The sequence below is a fragment of the Pogoniulus pusillus genome, chromosome 9, assembly GCF_015220805.1.
Source record: "Pogoniulus pusillus isolate bPogPus1 chromosome 9, bPogPus1.pri, whole genome shotgun sequence".
Classification (NCBI taxonomy): Eukaryota; Metazoa; Chordata; class Aves; order Piciformes; family Lybiidae; genus Pogoniulus; species Pogoniulus pusillus.
In genome coordinates, this window is record NC_087272.1 from 38,055,223 (window position 1) to 38,080,492 (window position 25,270).

The following is a 25,270-nucleotide window of genomic DNA, read 5'->3' on the forward strand; positions in this document are numbered from 1 at the left end:
AGGGAATGGCTTAGGTTAGAAGGGACCTCAGAGGTCATCTACTCCAACTTCCTGCCATGGGCAGGGACACCTCTCAAGTAAACTCAGCTGCTCAGGGCCTCATCCAGCCTGGCCTTTAACATCCCCAGGCAGGAGGCAGCCACAGCCTCCCTGGGCAGTCTATTCCAGTCATGACTACAGAAGTCAATAAAATATAAGCTAAGTAGTAACTGTTTGCAGAGGCCTGCTGGTTCTTGACTAAACCTTTTGGAAAGTCAACAATAAATCATCATAGAGTCATAGAATGGCTCAGGTTGGAACTAGTTGACTGGATAGGGCTGGGTGCTAGGTTGGACTGGATGGTCTTGGAGGTCTCTTCCAACCTGGTTGATTCTATGATTCTGTTTAAATGAAAGGACCTCAGAGATCATCTCTTCCAACCTCCCAGCCATGAGAAGGGACACCTCTCAACTAGACTCAGCTGCTCAAGACCTCACCCAACCTGGCCTTCAACATCCCCAGGCAGGAGGCAGCCACAACCTCCCTGAGCAGCCTGTTCCAGAACCTCACCACCCTCATACTGAAGAACTTCTTCCTAAGTTGCAGTCTAACTCTACTCTCCCCCAGCTTCAAGCCATTCCCCCTTGTCCTATTGCTAGACACCCTTAGGAGAAGTCCCTCTGGCTTGCCCCCACGGAGCCTCTCCAGACAAGAAGGGATGAACAAAGCTGCAATGGAGCAAGGCAGCTCCATTGGAATGCAGAAGGATAAACCTAACAGACTTGGGTAAAAGTTTGAATGCTTCTTGACTGTCAGTGTTAGGTTTGATGTACTTAGCCTTATGTTGCAGTTTGCATGTCAGGGCCAAACCCCCACTGTGGTTATGGAGAGAAGATCCTGCTCAGTGAAATACTGATGATCACATGGAAGGAGAGTGCTGCACTGGCAGAACTAGTTCAGAGTATTTCCTAGTGCTTGCATCACCTGCTCTGTCTCAATCAAAATGCTGTTTCCCATCAGGAATTCCCATATCCTCACCTCTGCTCTTTCAGCTCTCTGTTTAGGGGTGGGGGTTGGCTATAGGGGAGCAAAACCCACGGTGAAGCTGATAGCTTAAAAGCATTCCTGTCATCCTTGTTGGAGAGGAAAAACAACTTAGCACCATGGCTGTATTGATTGAGTAGAATTGCAGCAGAGCAGGAAGAATGAGAAGATTATTTTTAGGGGGGGTACAGAGCAATCGGCTGAAATGAATAAAACAGAGGGGGGGAGATGAGGATGCTTAAAGAGCCAAATACTCTGTACTTGTAATAGCCAAAATAGGAAGATTGCTTTTAGAAAAGCTGATCTCCCAAAAAAAGCAATGTGCTCATCAGATCATCTTCAAGCTGCATCAAAAATGGAACTTGGAGAATGCTTCTCTTGGCCCTGGCAGCTCTGAAAACACACAAAGCCTGCCAGGATTCTACCGCGGTGGGTTTCAGTGCACCAGAACAAAGCTGTTGTGGAAGTGCTCACAGAGTTTCCTAGCTGTGAGTTAGGGAAGTGACAGGAGGAAGAACATTTAGATGAGACAAGTGGAGCAGGTTCCTCTGCTGGTGGTTTTCCATCGGTAAACAGAACCTTAGGTTTTTGCCCTGGAGAATGTAAGATTTTGGATAAAAAGTCTTCAAGAGAACCCAGAAGCAGATTTATGGCACCAAGGGAAGAGCAGCACTTAGAAAACACAAACTGTTGAACAATCAGCTTGCCAAGAAATCATTTCTCCTTCTAGTCTGGATTGGGTTTGACATCATACTGGATTGCCCAGACACAACCCTGTGCTGGGCTGCAGCAAGAGCAGTGTGGGCAGCAAGGCAAGGGAGGGGATTCTGCCCCTTGGCTCTGCTCTCCTCAGACCCCACCTGCAGTCCTGGGGGCAGTTGTGGATCCCCAGCACATGAAGGACATGAAACTGTGAGGCTGGGAGGTTGTGGCTGCCTCCTGCCTGGGCATGTTGAAGGCCAGGTCGGATGAGGCCTTGAGCAGCAGAGTCTACTTGAGAGATGTCCCTGGGCATGGTAGGGAAGTTGGAGGGGATGAGCTCCTGAGGTCCCTTCCACCCTGAGCCATTCAATGACACCACAGTACACCTAAAAGGATGTCAGGGTGTGACAAAGACATTGCACACTCCTCTGACACAAAGTATACTCAATCAGATACAACTTCCTCTAATCCTTGATGAAGATGAAAGAGCAATGGAGAGTGGGATGGATTTCCTCTGCCAGAGCTTCCAGGGATTCAGGATTAAAGCTCCACCGTGTGTAATGTTTGTGGGGGGGTGTTTTTTTCAGCTGCTCAGAGATGATGCAGGGCTCTGTTTTCAGCCTTGGCACGAATGGCTTCTACATCCCCACGTTTTTAATTGGTTCCTTTCAGGGGATGCTCCACAATCTTTTCTGCAGTCTCTAAAACTCATTTTTGAGCACTAATTTTAATGGATTTGTTGAAATGGAGCTAAAATTAGGTTCTATATAAATCTGATGCCAAAATAAATAATTCCCTTTGGCTTAATTCCACCATTTAATTATCATTGCTGCTGTTAATTATCTTAGGATAACTACACAATGCCTAAACATTAATGACAGGTCATTAACAATGTCTAAATCACCTTCTAATTAAGCTGTGCTCAGTAGAAAACATTTCTCCTGGCACAGTGTCTATGGCCATGTGTCTGCATTGAAGATTTAAGTGTGGTCTAGGAGTCCCCTTAAGCTGTTCTGCAGGCCTGCATTCGTTTTCCCTCTACACACTGGACAACACACAGCTGCCAACTGACTGGGTCGGCACAACCCCAAGCACAGCTCCAGGCTGGGTGGGGAATGGCTGAGAGCAGCCCTGAGGAACAGGACCTGGGGCTCTGGGGTGATGCAAAGCTCAGCAGGAGCCTGCAGTGGGAGTGCAGCCCAGACACAACCCTGTGCTGGGCTGCAGCAAGAGCAGTGTGGGCACAGGGCAAGGGAGGGGATTGTGCCCCTTGGCTCTGCTCTCCTCACACCCCACCTGCAGTCCTGGGGGCAGTTGTGGAGCCCCCAGCACAAGCAGGACATGGAAGTGTTGGAGCCAGTGCAGAGGAGGCCACCAAGATGCTGAGAGGGCTGCAGCAGCTCTGCTGTGAGCACAGGCTGAGAGTTGGGGCTGTGCAGCTTGGAGAGGAGAAGGCTTGGAGGAGACCTTGGAGTGGCCTTGCAGGATCTGAAGGAGGCTCCAGGAGAGCTGGGACAAGGCCTTGTCATGACATGAGGAGGAATGGGTTTAAAGTGGCAGAGGGGTGATTAAAACTGGATGTTAGGAAAGGGTTCTTTGCAGTGAGGGTAGTGAGCCACTGGCACAGGTTGCCCAGGGAGGTTGTGGAGCACAGAACCATTGATCAAAGATCACATCGGGGGCTTCTGTGCTCCACAACCTCCCTGGAGGTGTTCAAGGCCAGGCTGGATGAGGCCTTGAGCAACCTGCTCTAGTGGGAGGTGTCCCTGCCTATGGCAGGGGGTTGGAACTGGCTGAGCTTCCAACCTAAACCATTCTGATTCTGATTTTGAAGGCTGAATTGTAGACACAAAGGAGGGAGCAACAAGTGAAGGAGGAGTTCCTTCAGCCCTGCAAGCCGTGGCTGTGCAGGGAGAAGCAGAGAAGGCAGGAGGGGAGCAGGCAGGGCCAGCAGAGCAGCTGTCCCAGCTGAGGCACTGCCAGGGCTGCCACCTGCTCAGCAGCCTGCTGGGAAACCCCGACCTAGACAAGGGCAGACTGTGCCTGGCAACGGCCAGAGGCAGCTCCCAAAGCTGATAGGATCCACTGGCTCTGTGGAGCTCAGCAGGAGAATGGGAGCCATGAAACGCCAAGCATTTGCTGCTGGGTAAAGTTTCAGGGCTGCACTTTGCAGTGTTAGACGTGTGCCAGGTAGGGCAGGAAGTGAGCTTGGGCACAGCCCCTCCAGCCAACAGCTGCTGCCAGGGGAAGGCAGGTTTAAAAGAAGCCTCGGGGAGAAAGGGTTAAAGAGGCTCTGCTGAGCTTCCCGACGTGCCTGCCTCACACAACACTGCTGCCCAGCGCTCCAAGCCTGCCTGGGGAGGAGAAGTACCGCTTCAAAGCGAGGTGATGCAAGATCCCTGCTGGGGAAGTGCCACTGCTCTCCAGAACCTGTCAAAGGCAACAGGAAAAAGCTCCACTCCCACCTCGGTATTTTTTTTCCCATCCTTCATCAGCAAAGACAAATCCTGCACTGTAATTCCAAGGATTTAAAGGTGTGAGTTTTGCTCTCTCTATACATGAAGAGCTTCCAGTCTCCACTTCCAGCAATGAGTTAGTTACCCGGGGTTTAATTCGAGGCTCTTAGCTTGGATTTTCAACAGCTCTAAGAGAGGAATCACCATACTGATCCCTGTCTCCCACCCTGCTGGTGATGCTTCCAGGAGACCCTTCACCTGTATGCCCTCCTGTCCTCTGAGCAGAGCTGAAAAGGTTCCTGGCACAATGGTTGCATCTGGATCACGCAAACCCAGACGTTTCACAGCCACCCAGGCTGTGTGGATGCTGCCCTTTGGAGTTTTGCTTGTTTCCACATCTTGTAACAGAAATATCCATGCAGGAATAGTGCTGGATCAGGAGGTGCTTCTTTTCTGTTTGCTTTAAATCTGCTTTCACCAAGAGAGCTGTGATCAGCAGTGGAATCCAGCTGGAAGCCTGTGGCCAGTGGTGCTTCCCAGGGATCAGTATTGAGTATCTTCATCAATGATTTGGATAAGGGGATTGAATGGACCTGATGAGACCAAACTCTGTGTGTGTGTGCAGGGAGGGTGGCCAAGAGCCTGTCAGACTGTGCTGCCACCCAATGAGATCTGAACAGGCTGGGACATGGGTGAAGGGGAACCTCAAGAAGGTCAATAAGGACAAGTGCAGTGTCCTGCATCTGGAGAGGAACACCACCAGGCACCAGTAGAGACTAGGGATTGTCCTACTGGGAAGCAGCTCCATGCAGAAAGACACTGGAGTCCTAGTGGTCAGCAACGTGCCCTTGTGGCCAAGAGGGCAAATGGTGTCCTGAGGTGTATCACAAAAAGGGTGCCCAGCAAGGTCTAGGGAGATTCTTCTCTCCTCTATTCTGCCCTACTGAGACCACACCTGGAATACTGAATCCAGCTCTAGGCTCCCCAGTTCAAGAGAGACAGGGATCTGCTGGAGAGTCCAGTGAAGTCCCACAAGGATGCCTGGGGGACTTGAGCATGCTCCCTGTGAAGAAAGACTGAGAGCCCTGGGGCTGTTTAATCCTCAGAAGGCTGAGAGGAGATCTGATCAATGTCTATAAATATCTGAGGGATGGGTGTCAAGATGAAGGTGCCAGGATCCTTTTGCTGGTGCCCAGTGACATGGAACAATGGGTACAAGCTGGAACACAGGAGGCTGCACCTCAGCAGGAGGAGATCTGTATGGGAAGGTGCCAGAGCACTGGAGCAGGTTGCCCAGAGATGTCATGGAGTCTCCTTCTCTGGAGACCATCAAACCCCACTTGGATATGGTCCTCTGCAACCTGCCCAGGGTGATCCTGCTCTGGCAGGAGGTTGGATTTAATGATCTCTGGAAGTCCCTTCCAACCTCTAACATTCTGTGACTGTGATTCCCCTGAACTGCAAGAGGTTGCTTCCTTTCACAACTCTTCTATGAACCATTTGAAACAGTTTTACAAAAGCTGTATTCAATCCACAGCTGAACTCCCACACCCCTGGGGGAAGAAAGTAAGCTCTGTTTTCCAGATGCCAATGATTACATGGAAGTTGTGTATGTATGGTCACTGGATTTTGTTTTGGACCTTTGTGTAACATCTTCCTGCCCCAAGGGAAGAGATTTTATTAATAGTACAAGATAGTACTAAGAAAAGAAAATGGTTTAGCACTACATAAACAATGCTTGACTCTTTGTAAGGTCAACTATTTCTCCTTCTAAAGATCTCTTCCCCTCTTAGAGTCACAGAATCAGGCAGGTTGGATGAGACCTCCAAGCTCATCCAGTCCAACCTAGCACCCAGCCCTGCCCAACCAACCAGACCATGGCACTAAGTGCCCCAGCCAGGCTCGGCTGAAACACCTCCAGGCACAGCAACTCCTCCACCTCCCTGGGCAGCCCATTCCAATGCCAATCACTCTCTCTGACAACAACTTCCTAACAACATCTAGCCTAGACCTCCCCTGGCACAGCTTGAGACTGTGTCCCCTTGCTCTGTTGCTGCTTGCCTGGCAGCAGAGCCCAACCCCACCTGGCTACAGCCTCCCTTCAGGTAGCTGTAGACATCAACGAGGTCACCCCTGAGCCTCCTCTTCTGCAGGCTGCACACCCAGGCTGCAGTAAAGATGATGGCAGGCAAATGATTACCTCAGGTCTTTCCCTTTTTTTTTCCAGTAGGTCACCCCTAAATTCTCAATGCCCTCTATTCAGCTCCTGCTTCATTTAATTGTGTGGATAGTAATGGTCAATGCAGCTTAGCTCATTAACTTGTGCATAACTACTACAAAGCAGCTGTACTAATTGACAGTTCTCACAGCATAGAGTCATAAAATGGTTTAGGTTGGAAGGGACCTCAAAGATCATCCAGTTCCAATCCCCCCCCAACATAGGCAGGGACACCTTCCACTAGAACAGGCCACTCAAGACCTCATCCAACCTGGCCTTCAACACCTCCAGGGAGGTTGTGGAGCACAGGTGACAAGGTCTTGTAATGACAGGACAAGGAGGAATGGGTTTAAACTGGCAGAGGGGAGTTGAAACTGGATGTTAGGAAGAAGTTGTTTGCAGTGAGGGTGGTGAGACACTGGCACAGGTTGCCCAGGGAGGTGCAAAACTCCTCATTTAATTCTATGATCAGAGGCTGGGGACTCCTCCTATGTGAGGACAGGCTGTGAGAATTGGAGCTGTTCAGCCTGGAGAAGGCTCTGGGGAGACCTTGGAGTGGCCTTTCAGTACTTGAAAGGGGCCCATGAGCAGGCTGCTAAGGGACTTCTTAGAAGGGTTTGTAGCGATAGGATGAGAGGGAATGGATTGAAGCTTGGAGAGGGCAGATTTAGGCTGGAGATTAGAAAGGGATTCTTTATAGTTACAGTGGTGAGACACTGGAACAGCTTGTCCAGGGAGGCTGCAGATGCCCCCTCCCTGGAGGTGTTCAAGGTCAGGTTGAATGATGTCTTGAGCACCCTGGCCTAATGGCATGTGTCTCTGCTCATGGCAGTGGTGCTGGAACTGGATGATCTTTAAGGTCCTTTCCAGACTAAACCATTCTATGATTGTAAGTACAAACAGACCAATCCCATATTTTCTGCAGTAAGAGCTAAACTGCAGTGAAGGGCAGAAAATAACCCAAAAAGTGCATTACAAGAAATTGATATTTTGAGCAGAACTATGAGCCATTATGCAACTACTTCAAATAAGCTGATTTACACCAAACCAAAGTTATTCTTTCTTCTCAGCAGAATAAAGCCTTGAAAGAAGCTGATCCAGAAGAAAATTTGAAAGGGGAAGAAGCTGGTCCACAAGATTTTTATCATCTTCTGCATACCTGTAAAGAGAATGAAAGGCCTTGTTACTTGGGCTGAGTGACATCTTGCTTCAATCACCTGCCTCTTGCTGATTGCAACAGGGAACAGGTTCCACAGCAGAGCTTCCAAGCGGGGCCTGTGGCATCCTGCACCTTTATACAGCTACAAGACTCCTTTCTGTTTGAGACAGCTTGGAATTTATTTAAAAGCCAGGAAAAACCTCACTGTCAGAGGAAGGCTGAAAATGTGTTTGGATTTAAGGTTCAGCAAGCTCCAGCTATGACAAAGAGTGGAGGCAAATCCCACCACCAGGATTTGTTTGCACTGCATAGGCAACTGCTAGTAAGTGATCACCCTCAATTCATGTGCTTTAAGGTGAGGACACTGCCCTACTTATCAAACACTGATGGAAGAGAAAACCTTCAAAGGCACTTCTCAGCACATTAAGCTTCATTAAGCTCACAACTGCTAACAGATTTAGGCTGTCATACTTTCCCCATCCAGCTGAGAGCCTGGAATGGGTTGCCCAGGGAGGTGGTTGAGGCCCCATGGCTGGAGGTGTTTGAGGCCAGGCTGGCTGAGGCTGTGTGCAGCCTGCTCTAGGGTAGGGTGTCCCTGGGCATGGCAGGGGGGTTGGGACTGGCTGATCCTTGTGGTCCCTTCCAACCCTGACTGATTCTATGGTTATCTAAGTCTGGCTTACTCCCTCCTTCAGGCACCCCTCAGAATAGTCTCACTTCTGTTTTTTTTCTCCCCCCTCCTTATGGGTCTTGTGCCCAGACAGAGCAGGGAGCTGATCTGTAGGGCCATAGTGCTTCATGAACTCTACAGCAGGTGGAAGAGAAGCACTGCTGCTTTTGACAGCAACCCTATTAAGTGCACCTAAGCCAAAGTGCACTTTCTGCCAGTGGCTGAGCACTTGAAGCTCCTCATGGGAAGTGCTTAAGCAGTGGCAAAATTGATAAACCCAGGAATTTATTCTAATGGCTTCTTTCAGGACAATCCTTACTGCCATAACAGATTGTTGCATAGTAAGAGTCCATCAAAATCTCTTCCTTGGTAAGTAAACAGGTTCTGCTGGAATATTCCTCCTTACAGACTGCAGTTGTGCACTTCAGAGCAAGGAAGGGACCATTAATGATACCCTTCTCTAACTACTACAGGATACAAGCCAAAGAGACTCAATCCAACCCTTTCTGCATCAGGTTTCTGTTCTGAGCTACAGTCAGAGCCATGACAAACTCACATGGCAGCATTTCAAGGAGACCCTCTGCACTCCCTCTCCTCCCTTGCAGGCAGCCAAGCTATTTGCAAATTCTTTCACACATTGTCCTGCCTGTGAGAAATGTAGGCCAGCTAACCACAACGTGTGAAAATGCTTTCTGCAAGCCCAGCTGCTGGCCTGGCTTTCATACACGGAGTGCAAGTGCTTTTAAAACACTTCCCTGTAAACTCTCCTCTTCATGCAAAGGGAACTTTCCCCTCTCTGTGGTGAAAACATCACACAGACCTTCTCCCCTACCCCACCAGGGAGCTGCTCTAGCACCACTCTTACACTCTTCTAAGGCCCTGTGTCTGCTTTAAGCTTTTCTGTAAACTCTCCTCTTCATGCAAAGGGAACTTTCCCCTCTCTGTGGTGAAAACATCACACAGACCTTCTTCCCTACCCCACCATGGAGCTGCTCTAGCACCACTCTTACACTCTTCTAAGGCCCTGTGCCTGCTTTTAGCTTCTCAGTATTTCAGTGATATTTTTAAATGTCATTATCTGTAATTGATTTGATTCTTAGCTAAAAAAGATGGAGATTGAAAGGAGTTATATTTGCCTTCCCCAGTTTCAATCCCAACTAATTGCAATTAGGTGAACAAGCAACACTCTGCTAGAGCTAAAGCAGAAATTTCTCAGCAGTGGAGGGTTTTAAACTAACACAAAAGGTAAGTAAGGTAAAAATGAAAGGAAAAACATCATCAGAAGCCATAGATGAAGACCATTTCCTTGAATAATAATTGGGTTTTTAAGCCATTACTAAAATCCACTAAGTTCAGAGGTTTCAAATAAGAATACTACTCAAGATAGAAACCAAAAAGAGAATTTATTGTAAAGTTGAAGGTTGCTTACCTGTGTCTAAGATGCAGAAGGAACTGACCCTTCTTTGGCAGCAGATCCCACTTGGGCTTCATGCTCTTTGCGACTACGAGGGCAATGCCTACAACAGTGAAAGCAAATCAAACATCCCATTTTGAATGCTTCCTAAGATCCAGTCTAACCCTGCTCTGCCTCAGCTTCAAACCATTCCCCCTTGGCCTGTCTCTAGACACCCTGATGAAAAGTCCCTCTGCAGCCTTTCTGCTGGGGGTATTCAGCCTGGAGAAGAGGAGGCTCAGGGCAGAGCTCATTGCTATCTGCAGCTACCTGAAGGGAGGCTGTAGCCAGGTGGGGTTGGGCTCTGCTGCCAGGCAGCCAGCAACAGAAGAAGGGGACACAGTTTCAAGTTGTGCCAGGGGAGGTCCAGGATAGATGTTAGGAGGAAGTTGTCAGAGAGAGTGATTGGCATTGGAATGGGCTGCCCAAGGAGGTGGTGGAGTCACCATCCCTGGAGGTGTTGAAGCAAAGCCTGGATGAGGCACTTAGTGCCATGGTCTGGCTGACTAAATAGGGCTGGGTGCTAGGCTGGCCTGGATGATCTTGGAGGTCTCTTCCAACCTGGTTGATTCTATGATTCAGGTATTGGCAGGCAGCTCTAAGGTCCCTGTGGAGTTTCCTCTTCTCCAGGCTAACAAACCCAGCTCTCTCAGCCTGTCCTCACATCAGAGGTATTCCAGCCCTTGGATCACCTCTGTGGTCCTCCTCTGGACTCAATTCCAACAGCTCTGCTGACAATGGTGAGAGGCTTAGAGGCATGAGACTGGATGAAAAGAGAACTGGTGGCTGTTGTCCCATCACCCAATCATTTCACTTCAAGCACAGACTTCCTAACAACAACCACTACACTGAGTTGAACTTGCCTTTTCTAAAGAACATTAAGTAGTTTATAATGTCCTCAACTATAGCCTATAAATATGAGTAGCACTTCAGGATAACAGCATTTAGATTCCCAGTTGTGCTGCATACAATTTCTACTGGGCTTTAGACCATGTTGATCATAGAATCAACCAGGTTGGAAGAGACCTCCAAGCTCAGCCAGTCCAACCTAGCACCCAGCCCTATCCAGTCAACCAGACCATGGCACTAAGTGCCCCAGACAGGCTTTGCTTCAACACCCCCAGGGACGGTGCCTCCACCACCTCCCTGGGCAGCCCATTCCAATGCCAATCACTCTCTCTGTGAAGAACTTCTTCCTAACATCCAGCCTATACCTACCCTGGCACAACTTGAGACTGTGTCCCCTTGTTCTATTGCTGGTTGCCTGGCAGAAGAGGCCACCCCCCACCTGGCTACAATGCCCCTTCAGGTAGTTGTAGACAGTAATAAGATCACCACTGAGCCTCCTCTTCTCCAGGCTAAACAGGCCCAGCTCCCTCAGCCTCTCCTCATAGGATTTGTGCTCCAGGCCCCTCACCAGCCTTGTTGCCCTTCTCTGGACACCTTCCAGCACCTCAACATCTTTCTTGAATTGAGGGGCCCAGAACTGGACACAGCACTCAAGGTGTGGTCTGATCAGTGCTGAGTACAGGGGAAGAAGAACCTCCCTTGTCCTACTGGCCACACTGCTCCTGATGCAGGCCAGGATGGCTCTCTTGGCCACCTGGGCACACTGCTGGCTCATCTTCAGCTTACTATCTATCAGCACCCCCAGGTCCCTTTCCTCCTGGCTGCTCTCAGCCACTCAGTCCCCAGCCTGTAGCACTGCTTGGGGTTGTTGTGGCCAATGTGCAGAACCCTGCACTTGGCCTTGTTAAATCTCATCCCATTGGCCTCTGCCCACCCATCCAGCCTGGCCAGGTCCCTCTGCAGGGCTCTCCTACCTTCCAACAGATCAACACCTGCTTGGTGTCATCTGCAAACTTACTGATGCTGGACTCAATCCCCTTGTCCAGGTCATCTAGGATTAGTAACTGAAAGAAGCACAAACCTTTTTTTGTGTGGCTCACGTGGTAGAACACCAACTTCCTGGAACTTCTTTTGGCATTCTCCAATGTATGATATCTTCCCAGCAGCATAGCCTAAGACACCAGCAACTATAAAGACAGACAACAAAACACTGTGAAGGCAAGAAATTGTATCAAGAGTCTGCAGTTGGCTTGGTTCTAACCATGGGATCAAATTGTTGTGACTTGTCAAAAGGTGATACAAAGACATAAGTTATGTACAGGGATTATAGGGAGGTCTTCCAGAACTGCTGTAAGCCACGTGGAATCACAGAATCAAGCAGGTTGGCAGAGACCTCCAAGATCATCCAATCTAAACTTCTTCACAGTTCTTCACAGAGTGATTGGCATTGGAATGGGCTGCCCAGGGAGGTGGTGGAGTTGCCATCCCTGGAGGTGTTCAAGCGAAGCCTGGCTGGGGCACTTAGTGCCATGGTCTGGTTGACTGGATAGGACTGGGGGATAATCATCATTATAGAATCAGGCAGGTTGGAAGACACCTCCAAGCTCAGCCAGTCCAACCTAGTACCCAGCCCTATCCAATCAACCAGACCATGGCACTAAGTGCCTCATCCAGGCTTGGCTTCAACACCTCCAGGGATGGCAACTCCACCACTTCCCTGGGCAGCCCATTCCAATGCCAATCACTCTGTCAAGAGCACAACCACCCTGGAAGTGTTTAAGGCCAGGTTGGGTGAGGCCTTGAGGGACTTCTTCTAGTGGGAGGTATCCCTGCCTATGGCAGGGGATTGGAAATGGATGAACTTTGAGGTCCCTTCCAACCTAAACCATTCCATGACTCTGTGATATTCAGCTGGAATGCTGAGACTTCAGACTTAGAGGAACAGATTATAGAGACTGCTTGTAATGAAATCAATTATGTGTCAGCATTAATGTCTCTTGCTCTTGCATGCACATCATGGCCTATTTCTAGCAACAACAACTTCAACACTCTCTTCACTGGGCTTCTAAGAAGCTGAAACATCATCCTGCCATGCTATCACACTGGGGCAGAATCAAAGTTCTACTTCAACACCCTCCATTTTCCTCTGAACTTCTGCTGAAGAGGAACTCAACTCAATTCCTTGCCATTTAAGAGCCACATCACTGTACTGTACAGTCTCTGTGCTTTGTTTGCTTTATCAGTTCCTGATCAGGAATTAAAAGAATCAAAAGAATATAGGAGAGGGAACATAAAGGCCCAGAGAATAAATCCTATGAGAAGTGTCTGAGGAAGCTGGGGATGGTTAGTGTGAAACAGAGGAGGCTGAGGGCAGGCCTCATTGTGGTCTACAGCTAGCTGAAGGGACACTGTGGAGAGGCTGCTGCTGGGCTCTGCTCACAGGGAATTGGAGACAGAACAAGGAGGAATGGCCTCAAGCTGAGGCTGGGGAGGTTTAGATTGGACATTAGGAAGAAGTTTTTCAAGGAGAGAGTGGTCAGGGACTGTAAGGAGCTGCTAAGGGAGGCGATGGAGTCACCCAGCCTGGATGTGTTTAAAGGTGGTTTGGATGTGGTGCTTAGGGCTATGGTTTAAGGTGAATGTTGTAGAGCAGTGTTAATGGTGATCCTGAGGGGCTTTGCCAGCCTGGAGCTTTCTGTGACACTACTGTATATATTGTACCATGATGAGCTCTTGATATCATGAGCTGTGTGAGCTGTGAAGCATGGCTGACCAATAAGGCTGAATTTAATCATAAAACAAAGCTGATATTGAAGTTTTTACCAATTTGAGAGGTTAAATTAATACAAGCTCCTTCTAAAAACTGTTTAGATTAAAAGAACCTTATTTCAAAACACACAACTCTGACTGCCTATGTGACAGTTTGGGTGTTACCTAAACCCCCCCACTCTTAAGAAATCACTCAGACTAGACTCAGCTGGCTGGAAATTAAGGAATGAAGCTTTATATGTACAGCTTAGCATAATACACAAGCAGATAGTTACAGTATTGACAGCTATAGACAGAAATATACAAGGTAATACAGAAACACAGCAGCCCTCCCAGAAATCAGAGTTCCCAGGAGGGGCTCCCAACCACCCTTCCACCTTCTCCCCACCCCTCTACCTTATCCCAGACTTTGCCTTAGGTGCAAGGTGAGTTTGGAGAATCAGCCAGGGGGGTTAGGAAACAGAAGGATTAGGTGCACAGAAAGCAGGCCAGGGAGAAAAGTAGAATCATAGAATCAGTCAGGGTTGGAAGGGACCACAAGGATCATCTAGTTCCAACCCTCCTTGCCATGGGCAGGGACATCTACCCCAGATCAGGCTGGCCAGAGCCTCACCTAGCCTGGCCATAAACACCTTCAGGGATGAGGCCTCAACCACCTCCCTGGGTGACCCAAGTACAGGCACCAGCTGCAACAGAGGCTCACTGTCTTATCTATGTTTATGTTCTTGTTTCTATCCATCTCAGCAAGCCTGTGAGTGCAGTAGACATCACCACTGTTTCCTTTTCACAGCCTATCACCTAACTTCTCTCACTAAAATACTTCAGCCAACCTCAAACTAGCACAGCCTAAAGTGCTGTGGTAGTATCTCCTAAATTCAAAAACAAAAAGGAAGAGTTTGAAATGAAATTCAGAGAGGTGCATCTGAAGTCTGTGTATGGTCTGTAAATTCAGAATTGAGTAAAACTTACTTGCCATCTTTGGAAGTGCACCAAATCTTGGGTTGGCTGAGAAAATGCCTGCAACAAAAGAAAACAGAAAGCTCATTCACTTGAGGAACCTAAGACAGTATTTTTCCTACTAAGTTTTACATTTCTCAGGGTAAAGACTGGCAAAAAAACCTTGGAAGTCCACTCAGACTTAGGAATATCAGAGCACTTGTCATGCCACTAAAGCTTAGTGCATCTGTTCTGGGGAACTGCTAGAGTCAGAGAAAGAAATCTGGACTTTGCAAGACTCAGTTCAAGATGAAAGCAGCACAGCTGCCACTGGTGACACAGTATCGGTATCACAGTCTCACAGTATCATCAGGGTTGGAAGAGACCTCACAGACCATCAAGTCCAACCCTTTAGCACAGAGCTCAAGGCCAGACCATGGCACCAAGTGCCACGTCCAGTCCTGCCTTGAACAGCTCCAGGGACGGCGACTCCACCACCTCCCCGGGCAGCCCATTCCAGTGTCCAATGACTCTCTCAGGGAAGAACTTTCTCCTCACCTCCAGCCTAAATTTCCCCTGGTGCAGCCTGAGGCTGTGTCCTCTCGTTCTGGTGCTGGCCACCTGAGAGAAGAGAGCAACCTCCTCCTGGCCACAACCACCCCTCAGGTAGTTGTAGACAGCAATAAGGTCACCCCTGAGCCTCCTCTTCTCCAGGCTAACCAATCCCAGCTCCCTCAGCCTCTCCTCGTAGGGCTGTGCTCAAGGCCTCTCCTCAGCCTCATCGCCCTTCTCTGGACACGCTCAAGCATCTCAATGTCCCTCCTAAACTGGGGGGCCCAGAACTGAACACAGGTGCTCAAGGTGTGGTGTAACCAGTGCAGAGTACAGGGGCAGAATGACCTCCCTGCTCCTGCTGACCACACCATTCCTGATGCAGGCCAGGATGGCACTGGCTCTCTTGGCCACCTGGGCACACTGCTGGCTCATGTTCACTGCAGGAAGAGCAGATGGTAGCTCATGTTTCAGTAGGAACCAACCCTGCAAATGTAACAGTCACCTGAAATCTCTTACTCATGCTCTTTGTGCTGTGAGAAGCAGTTCCCCAAAGTGTTCTTCAGTAGTCTTCTGTATCTATTGATTAAATGAGTGTTGAACAGTACCACCTGTATCTAGCTTTCACTCCTGGAGAGATCATACATTTTGGGCTTTAAGAGGACAATGCAGAGTGCTGAATATGAAAACCAAAATGTTGTCTTTAGCTTTCCTAACCAAAATCCACCTTCCTCCAGTTAACACCAAGAGATGGAAGCAGCATGCCTCTGAGAGCATGTGCCCAGTAACGGAGTGCCATGCTGCGAAGAAGGGCTGCACACAGCAAGATCATAGAATCAACCAGGTTGGAAGAGACCTCCAAGATCATCCAGTCCAACCTATGCAACCTATCCATCCAATCCAAAGTATCCAAACAGGATCATCCAGCCCTGGCCAATCAACTAGACCAAGGCACTAAGTCCCCCATCCAGGCTTGGCTTCAACACCTCCAGGCACAGCAACTCTACCACCTTCCTGGACAGCCCATTCCAATGCCCATCACTCTCTCTGCCAGCAAATTCCTCCTAACACCCAGCCTAGACCTCCCCCTGGCACAGCTTGAGACTGTGTCCCCTTCTTCTGTTGCTGGCTGCCTGGCAGAAGAGACCAACCCCACCTGTCTACAGCCTCCCTTCAGGTAGCTCCCACCACCCATCTCTTACAGTCTTTGTATTTTTTTCTGCTTCTCATTCTCCCTGCCCTTGCTGTAGCCAGCTTCTGAGCCAGGCTGAAGAGCTGTCTTACTTGCTCCTGTGGGATGCAACCATCCTAGCAACCTTCAGAGCAGATGTCCTTTGCTCTTTACCCAAAATGTTAACCTCAACCTTACCCATAGGGAAACCTTGAGGTGGAAGGCACAGAAACAGATCCACACACCAGAGAAGCAGAAGACAATTCTCCTTTGTGTTGGCCTGCAGATCACAAGCCATCTCTATAAAAAGCTCTGCCTCCTCTCTCTGGCAGCATTCCTTGTCCCTCTGCACCAAAGCTGCATTCATATTGATGTGTGGTCACTGCATAAACACTGCCAGCATTTTTCAGATGTACCCAACTGCGATGCCCCTCCTAAGGTTGTGCCATGCTCTGTCCTACAAGCAGGCCCAGTGAAGACTCTACTCAAATGCATGTGACCATGGTGACAGCATGCAGCCACCAGTCTGCACAGCTGTGAATTCTCTTTCTCAGTTCAAGTTCTTTCAAAAGAATGAGTGTGGCAATGCACACAATGATCACTGCAACAACAGTGCTGTCGAGCAAGAGGAATATCGATGCTGAAAACCAGCAGGCTTCAGGGGAGTTTGCATTTCAGTACTAATTTCAGATCTCAACTTCATAAACTTAGAGCCATGGTGTACTTAGAATCATAGAATCAAGTAGGTTGGAAAAGATCTCCAAGATCATTCAGCCCAACCTAGACCCAGCCCTAGCCAATCAACCAGACCATGGCACTAAGTGCCCCAGCCAGGCTTGGCTTCAACACCTCCAGGCACAGCGACTCCACCTGGGCACTCCCTGGGCAGCCCATTCCAATGCCAATCACTCTCTCTGCCAGGAACTTCCTCCTCACATCCAGCCTAGACCTTCCCTACACAGCTTGAGGCTGTGTCCCCTTCTTCTGTTGCTGGTTGCCTGGCAGCAGAGCCCAACCCTACCTGGCTACAGCCTCCCTTCAGGGAGCTGCAGACAGCAACGAGGTCATCCCTGAGCCTCCTCTGCTGCAGGCTACACACCCCCAGCTCCCTCAGCCTCTCCTCACAGGGCTGTGCTCCAGGACCCTCCCCAGCCTTGCTGCCCTTCTCTGCACATGTTCCAGTACCTCAGCATCACTCTGGAATTGAGAGGCCCAGAACTGGACATGGCACTCAAGCTGTGGCCTGAGTAGTGTTGAGTACAGGGGCAGAATAACCTCCCTTGTCCTGCTGGCCACACTGCTCCTGAGCCAGGCCAGAGTGTCACTGTCTCTCTTGACCACCTGGGCACACTGCTGGCTACTATCATCTACTATCTACTAGCACCCCCAGGTCCCTTTCTTCCTGGATGCTCTCAGCCACTCTGTCCCCAGCCTGTGCTGCTTGGGGCTGTTGTGGCCAGAGTATAGAACCCTGCACTTGGCCTTGTTCAGTCTCATCCCACTGGCCTCTGCCCACCCATCCAGCCTGGCCAGGTCCCTCTGCAGAGCTCTCCTCAACCCTCCAACATACCCACACCTGCTCCTAGCTTGGTGTCATCTGCAACCTTACTGATGGAGGACTCAATCCCCTTGTCCAGATCATCAATAAAGATACTGAACAGCACTGTGCCCGGCACTGATCCCTGGGACACAGCATTAGTGACAGCTGCCAGCTGGATCTGGTACCATTCACCACCACTCTCTGGGCCTGGCTGTCCAGGCAGTTCTTGACCCCTGCTTTTTGGGGCAATGGGTGCAAGCACAGAAGGTTCCATGTGAACATAAGCAAAAACTTTTTCACTGAGAGGGTGACAAAACAGTGGAGCAGGCTGCCCAGAGAGGTTGTGGAGTCTTCTTCTCTGGAGACATTAGAGTTCCACCTGGATATGTTCCTGTGTGATCCTGGTCTGGCAGGGGGGTTGGACTGGATGATCTTCTGAGGTCAGTTCCAGCCCCTAACATTCTGTGATTGTTTCATATTTACCTTTTGAAACCAGCCCCTGGGTGACAAGCATGCTCCCAAGAGACAAAGGAAGAGCTGTAAAAACAAAAAGGAGGAAAGCATCTGGTATCAGCCAAAATTTGTCATCTATTATTTAAACACATTAATCTTTCATACAGCAAGTGTTTTATGTGTTTATAACATTAAACACATTACTCATCTTCCAAAGACAAACTCAGTGTGGTGTCTTAATCACCTGTTACATCTGCTGAGTCAGGCAGGCTGATGTAACCCTTGCTCTTCAAAGGAAGGATGTGCTCACACAGCATGCTGCAGCATCTAGAGTTCATGTGTGCTATGCTACACATGAGATATTTATTAAACAAGACCTCTTACAACCTGAGTATCTCCCCTCACTACTGCAATACTAGGAGCCAGCAGCTCTTATGAAGTGCTTTTCCATCTTCTCTTTTCAGAAACAAACTGACATGGTGGATGTAAGAGACACTAGAACAATGAGTAACTAATCTTTTGGATGTCCTAACACCTAAAGAATTTCACAGACCCAGGACACATAATGCCTGCTTTTCATCCAAAAGCAAGAGTAAGCATGGAGTGAAGTAAAATATTCCTAAGGTTGCTTTAATAATGGACTTGAAGAACAAAACCAACTCTATGATTGTTAAAGTTTACATTAAACAACTAAATTAAACCACCTCTACCTACAATTATGATGCAAATAAATCAATTAACCCTATAATAACACATTTAAAACCAACCCTATGATTGTTAAAGCTCATATTAAACAAAAACCAAATTCAACCACCTTTACCTACAATGATGATGCAAATAAATCAATTAACCCTATAACAACACATTTAAAACCAACCCTATGATTGTTAAAGCTCATATTGAACAAAAACCCAAATTCAACCACCTTTACCTACAATGATGATGCAAATAAATCAATTAACCCTATAACAACACATTTAAAACCAACCCTATGATTGTTAAAGCTCATATTGAACAAAAACCCAAATTCAACCACCTTTACCTACAATGATGATGCAAATAAATCAATTAACCCTATAACAACACATTTAAAACCAACCCTATGATTGTTAAAGCTCATATTAAACAACTAAATTCAACCACCTTTACCTACAATGATGATGCAAAGCATTCAATTAACCCTATAACAACATACTGCTCAGCTTCAAATGAGGTGACAGAGTTAGCCCACAGTAATATTCCAATAAAACACTATGTATTACAATAAGCAGTGTGGTATTTTGCAACCAGATTTGCTTCAGTGCATCAAGAAGTCATCTTCAGTGGGGTAAGAGCAAGTTTGGATCACTCACCTCTGTACCAGAAACTTTCCCTTTTGCATTCCTCACAGATCTTTGCAATTTCTCCTTTGTTTCTAATTTGGGACTTTGGGCAAAAGAGCATTGGCTGAAAAGATAAACCTGTGTTAGCTTCCTGAATTTAATCTCATAGGAAGAAAAGAATAAATCCATTGAAGAAGATTAATTATTTAAAAAAACACATAAAACAGAGAGACAAAACAGCTGACCCCAACTGGATACTCCATACCTATGGCATAGGAAGCAGGAATCATCACAGAATCATGCAGGTTGGAAGAGACCTCCAAGCTCATCCAGTCCAACCTAGCACCCAGCCCTATGCAGTCAACCAGACCATGGCACTAAGTGCCTCATCCAGTCTTTCCTTGAACACTTTCAGGGACAGGGACTCCACCACAGCAGCCCATTCGAATGTCAATCACTCTCTCTGCCAGCAACTTCCTCCTAACATCCAGCCTCTATCATTGGTTTAATGGAAATGTTAAATATTTCCCTGTAAGAACACAGCATCTACCAACCTACCTATTCTTGAAAGCAAAACCAGACTTTGTGGAACAAGCAGTGTCTTGGGAAAAAGAGCACATTAGCCTATTACAGAATTCTGCCTCATTTTATGCCTGATTGATCCATGGTTTTGTAACCAAGTGCATCTACTAGCCACAGCCACACATTTCAAATTCTAGCTAATTAACATCTCAGTCCTTCTTCAAGCAATGCTTCATCAATGGTGGTGCTGCTTGGGTAAACAGTAGAGAACTGACTCCACTTCAGACTCCAGAGAACTACTCCAAACTGGTTTCACAGCAAGGTCACTACAAACACAACACAATGTCAATAGGCAGAGCACAAGATAAGGAAATGAGTGTCAGGGTTCTAAGTGCACCAACACGTTCTGCAACTTTCCTGCCTCTGTACACACCCTCCCAGAGGCTTAGTTGCTTGGGCTCAAAGTCAGCTCTAATATGGTACAGTTATGCAACACAGAAGTAAATTGCCACGAAAGCCAATGTGGGACAAAAAGCTGCAAGAAGCTTTGCCCAAGGCCTCTGTCCCTCAGCTCAGGAGTTGCATTTAAGCTCAAGCCCTTGCCTTGACTGCATTGTAGATATGCCTGCACCATGAGATCCCTTTCTTACCTTGCTAACTTGAACGAGTTGTCTTATTCCTATAGACTTGTCTAGCAGTCACTGAGCTGACTACTGGCTCACCCTGCTTAATGTCACTGGATCACAGGATGTTAGGGGTTGGAAGGGACCCAAGGAGATCATCGAGTCCAACCCCCCTGCCAGAGCAGGACTGGAGATGATGCTTCTCCCTGAAGTCACAACCTACACCTGCCTTATTGTCACTTATGCCTCCCAGGTCACCTTTCCTTGCAGATCAATCACCTTTTGCTGCGCTCTGGCAGTGACTGGTTAGCAACAAGGTCCTGCCACATGTAAATTCCCTCTCATTAATTACATTCCTATAGCATACAGTAAAATATGAACCCCTATCAGTAGCTGATTTCTCCAGCAGAGGAGACCGCTCAGCTGCCATACAGCTGGAAGTCAGCTTCTTGTGCAGTACTCTTCTTTTCTGAAGGGAAGTATGTACATAGCTTGATGGGGACAGGTTATGCTGGACCAGTACTCAGACACTAGGGCTCTGCCCCTAAGTGAGTAGTTTAACCAGCACAGCATAAACCAGAGCCCATTGTCTTAGAAACTCCTAGCCTTCTGAGCATGGTGAATACAGAAACACAGAAGCAATAAGGTTAGAAAAGACCTTCAAGATCATCAAATCCAACCAATATTATCTAATCCATCAACTATGGCACCAAATGACACATCCAGTCTGTTTCTAAACACTTCCAGGGACAGTGACTCCACCACCTCCCAGGGCAGCCCATTCCAATGGCAAATCACTCTTTCTGCAAAGAGCTTCTTCCTAATGTACAGACAGTGTCCTTTCTTAATTTATAGGCTTAAAGTAGCCAACTGCTGTTTTACCTCTTCAATAAGAATGACCAATGCAGAATCCCAGTTACTCATTGGCAACAGCATCAAAATTGATCAAATAAACGAAATAGAAACAAAATAAAGCACAAGCAAAAATAATTAACAAAACAAATAATAAACCAAACAAACAAAACCAAACCGCAACTTACCCATCCAGGCCAGTCACCCTGCTTTAGTGGAGGCATCTGAGTATCCTGGTTGGTGGTTTCAGAAGCCATTGTCTCTCTTCTCGTACTCTGCTGCTGATCTCAGACACCAGCAACTCATATGCTTTATGCTTGGCTGTCTCCTTCTGCTAGGTACAAAGGTAAAAAGCCAAAGCATCAAATAGCTACTGTAAGTTCAGTGTTTATCTAGAAAGGGTAACCACCACGTTGAAAGGAGTGCATTTTTACAGTACACAGCATGCAATCAGCTGATGTAATTACAGCATAAAGTATCACTTCTTAGCAATACAGAGCTGTGTGCACCCCAACCCAAAAAGGAAGTTCTGCAAGTACAGTCTGATGTTGCATCACATCACAGCACTCTCAATCACAAAGAAATCAGAACAAGTGTGAGCAGATAATCCCAAACCTTTCTAACCTTTATGGTATTGCATGTCAAAGATTTAACTTATTTGTGGACTCTTCCAGAATCACTGTGCTACTTCTATCCTCGCTGCCTCGAGCTGAAGTTTTGATTCCATAGGACACACGAGTCAAGCCTATCATAAACCATCTGGAAATCTGTGTTTCTAACAAACACAATCCAGATACAAACATACTTAAACACAAACTTAAAAATAACAAAACCCCAGAATCAAAACCTATTAACAACAGCCCCCAGGTAAATATGTTTTAAATCCCCTCTGGGTCTTCTCTTCTCCAAACTAAAAAGCCCCAGGTCACTCAGCCTCTCCTCATCAGGCAGTGCTGCAGTCCCCTAATCAATCCTTGTAGCCCCCCCTTGGACTTTCTCAATCAGATCTCTGTCCCTCTTGAACTGGGCAGCCAAAACTGCAGGCAGTACTCAAGATGAGGTCTCACCAGGGCAGAGTAGAGGGGAAGGAGAACCTCCCTTAATCTGCTGGACACACTCTTCTCAATGCATCCCAGGATGCCATTGGCCCTCTTGGCCACAAGGGCACATTGCTGTGCCATGGATGTTATCCACCAGCACTCCCAGGTCCCTCTTCAAAGGGCTGCTCTTCAGCAGATCACCTCCCAGCCTGCACTGGTGCAGTTTATTATTCCTCCCTAGGTGCAGGACTCTACACTTATCTTTGTTGAACCTCATCAGGTTCCTCTGTGCCCAGCTCTCAGTCTGTGCCAGTCTTGCTGGATGGCTGCACAGCCTTCAGCTCTATCAGCCAAGCCAAGTTCAGTGTCGTAAGCAAACTCGCTGAGCAGAGTCTGTCTGTCTGTCCTCTCATCAAAGTCACTGATAAGGATATTGAACAGTGTTTAATTGAAACACTGTTTTCCATGCCTGACAATTGCATTACTAGGCAAAAGTAAGAAGGAATCTTATTTATGAGGTAGTTAAAACCTGCTTTTCCAACAGTACCTTCTGAAAACAGTGGCACTGAGTGACCGTGAAGGCCTAAGCTGAAGAGAAGCTGTTCAACAATGTAATACCCTGAAGCTTTTGGCACTCTTAGTGTTTCTGCATAAACCACATCCTACACCTATTTTGGGGTCAGCTCCACAGCTAAAGGGTTCAAGCAAAGGTCACCTTCACACAGACTGGATGTTCAGGCAGCAATGCTTTTCTTCTACGTGACCAAACAAGCAAGACACTCTCCTCTTCCCGTGGGCTAGACGACACAAGCACTGCATTCACACCAACCTGCACTTTATCCTCACCTGCTCTGAAAAACCACACTGATCGCCGAGGCTTGGGTAAAAACGGAGTTTAGAAGTCCACAGGACGTTGGGAGTGCTCCCAGCTCCTCACTGTCTGCCTCGCCCTGACGAAGAGCAATTTAGTTTTCCGTTAAACTCTCGTTACGTAAGGCAAAGATAAGGACAGAAGAGTTAAGAAGGCTGCATCAAACTTTAAAGAGTTTAACGTCAATCGGAGACACAAAACGTTCTTACTCTTGTCAGCTTTCGTGGGAGGGAAGAGCGGTCGCAATCAGGCCGAGGGCAGGCGTCCGCTCCAGCGGAGAGTGGCCTTCCTCCGCCCCGCCCTACGGGCAGCTACACCCAGCCCAGCGCAGCCCGCCCCGCTCCCACCGCCCGGGCTCCCGGCGAAGGCTGGGTGGGAAAGGTCGAGGCGTCGAGCGCCGGCGGATGATTACCCTCACGAACCGCCACCTGCCCTCCGCCCCGGGCCGGCCGCAGGGAGCCACGCCAGCCCCGGCCTGCCTCCGGCCGTGACGCCGGAGAAAGCCGGCCCCGCGGAGCTCGGCCCCCCGGGGACAGAACGGAGCAGAGCCGCGCTGCCCGGGGCCGCGGCGCGGAGGAGAGCTGGCCACATGCCGACTCTCCGCGCAGCGCTTACCTCCCGCCGGGCGCCAGGCCAGTAGAGGAAGGGGAAGAGAACAGCCCTGCCCGGTTCGGCCCAGTGGCAGCGCGCCCGCACGGCACCGCCCAGCCCCGGGAGCCCGTGAGGAGCTGCACAGGCTGCACGTCGTCAGGCGGGACCCGGCCCTGCACACACCCGGCTCTGCCTGCCCGGGCTGGGCTCCACCGCCCTCTGCTGGCCGCCGGTGGCAAGGACAGAAAAGGAGCGGCCAGCCTGCAGCTCGGCAGGGCAGGCGCTGCTGAGGAACGAACCCCAGAGGCGAAAGGTCTCCTCACTCGCTGGCTGCTCGGTCCTAACCACATCTGTTACCAAATTAGCAGTTCGTGCTTCCTCATCACAGTCTCACAGTATCATCAGGGTTGGAAGAGACCTCACAGATCACCAAGTCCAACCCTTTACCACAGAGCTCAAGGCCAGACCATGGCACCAAGTGCCACGTCCAGTCCTGCCTTGAACAGCTCCAGGGACGGCAACTCCACCACCTCCCCGGGCAGCCCATTCCAGTGTCCAATGACTCTCTCAGGGAAGAACTTTATCCTCACCTCCAGCCTAAATCTCCCCTGGCACAGCCTGAGGCTGTGTCCTCTCGTTCTGGTGCTGGCCACCTGAGAGAAGAGAGCAACCTCCTCCTGGCCACAACCTCCCCTCAGGTAGTTGTAGACAGCAATGAGGTCAACCCTGAGCCTCTTCATGAGCTGCTCTGGGAGAAAAAACATTGATCACACTGCTAAGATTCCATCTGAGATTTTAATGGAGTGTCCTAAATGGCAGAAGGACACTTCAGTGCTTATCATGAAATGAATAGTTTGTGAGATCATTGTTGTACTTTGTGTCTCTATATCATTTCTCATTGTTGACTTTGGTGTCTCTATATAATTTTCTTCCCCTATACTCAACACTGGTCAGGTCACACCTTGAGTGCTGTGTCCAGTTCTGGGCCTCTCAATTCAAGAGAGATGCTGAGACACTGGAACATGTTCATAGAGGTGCAGCAAGGCTGGGGAGGGGCCTGGAGCACAGCCCTGTGAGGAGAGGCTGAGGGAGCTGGGGGTGTGCAGCCTGCAGCAGAGGAGGCTCAGGGCAGAGCTCATTGCTGCCTGCAGCTGCCTGCAGGGAGGCTGTAGCCAGGTGGGGTTGGGCTCTGCTGCCAGGCAACCAGCAACAGAAGAAGGGGACAGAGTCTGAAGCTGTGCCAGGGGAGGTCTAGGCTGGATGTTAGGAGGAAGCTCCTGGCAGAGAGAGTGATTGGCATTGGAATGGGCTGCCCAGGGAGGTGGTGGAGTGGCTGTGGCTGGAGGTGTTGAAGCCAAGCCTGGCTGGGCCACTTAGTGCCATGGTCTAGTTGATTGGCCAGGGCTGGGTGCTAGGTTGGGCTGGATGATATTAGAAGTCTCTTTCAACCTGCTTGATTCTATGATTCTACGATTTTAAACTTGCTGAGGTTGATTTT

At 48.7% G+C, this 25,270-nt stretch overlaps 1 protein-coding gene across 2 annotated transcripts; it reads right to left on the bottom strand.

Annotated features, from left to right (window-relative positions):
• Positions 1 to 7,367: 7,367 nt before the first annotated feature.
• Positions 7,368 to 23,929, bottom strand: OCIAD2 (OCIA domain containing 2). Of its 2 annotated transcripts, none has more exons than XM_064149255.1 (9): positions 23,797 to 23,929; positions 23,157 to 23,260; positions 21,459 to 21,601; positions 19,304 to 19,397; positions 17,982 to 18,035; positions 14,269 to 14,316; positions 11,612 to 11,717; positions 9,658 to 9,745; positions 7,368 to 7,558 (listed from the first exon to the last, which is right to left on the bottom strand). In XM_064149255.1, the coding sequence occupies exons 3-8, from the start codon at positions 21,525 to 21,527 to the stop codon at positions 9,664 to 9,666; spliced, it is 453 nt and encodes a 150-aa protein (XP_064005325.1). In that variant the 5' UTR covers positions 21,528 to 21,601; positions 23,157 to 23,260; positions 23,797 to 23,929; the 3' UTR covers positions 7,368 to 7,558; positions 9,658 to 9,663. The 2 variants fall into 2 exon arrangements, with proteins under 2 accessions (XP_064005325.1, XP_064005326.1); XM_064149256.1 differs by having other exon boundaries at positions 21,459 to 21,604.
• Positions 23,930 to 25,270: the final 1,341 nt, after the last annotated feature.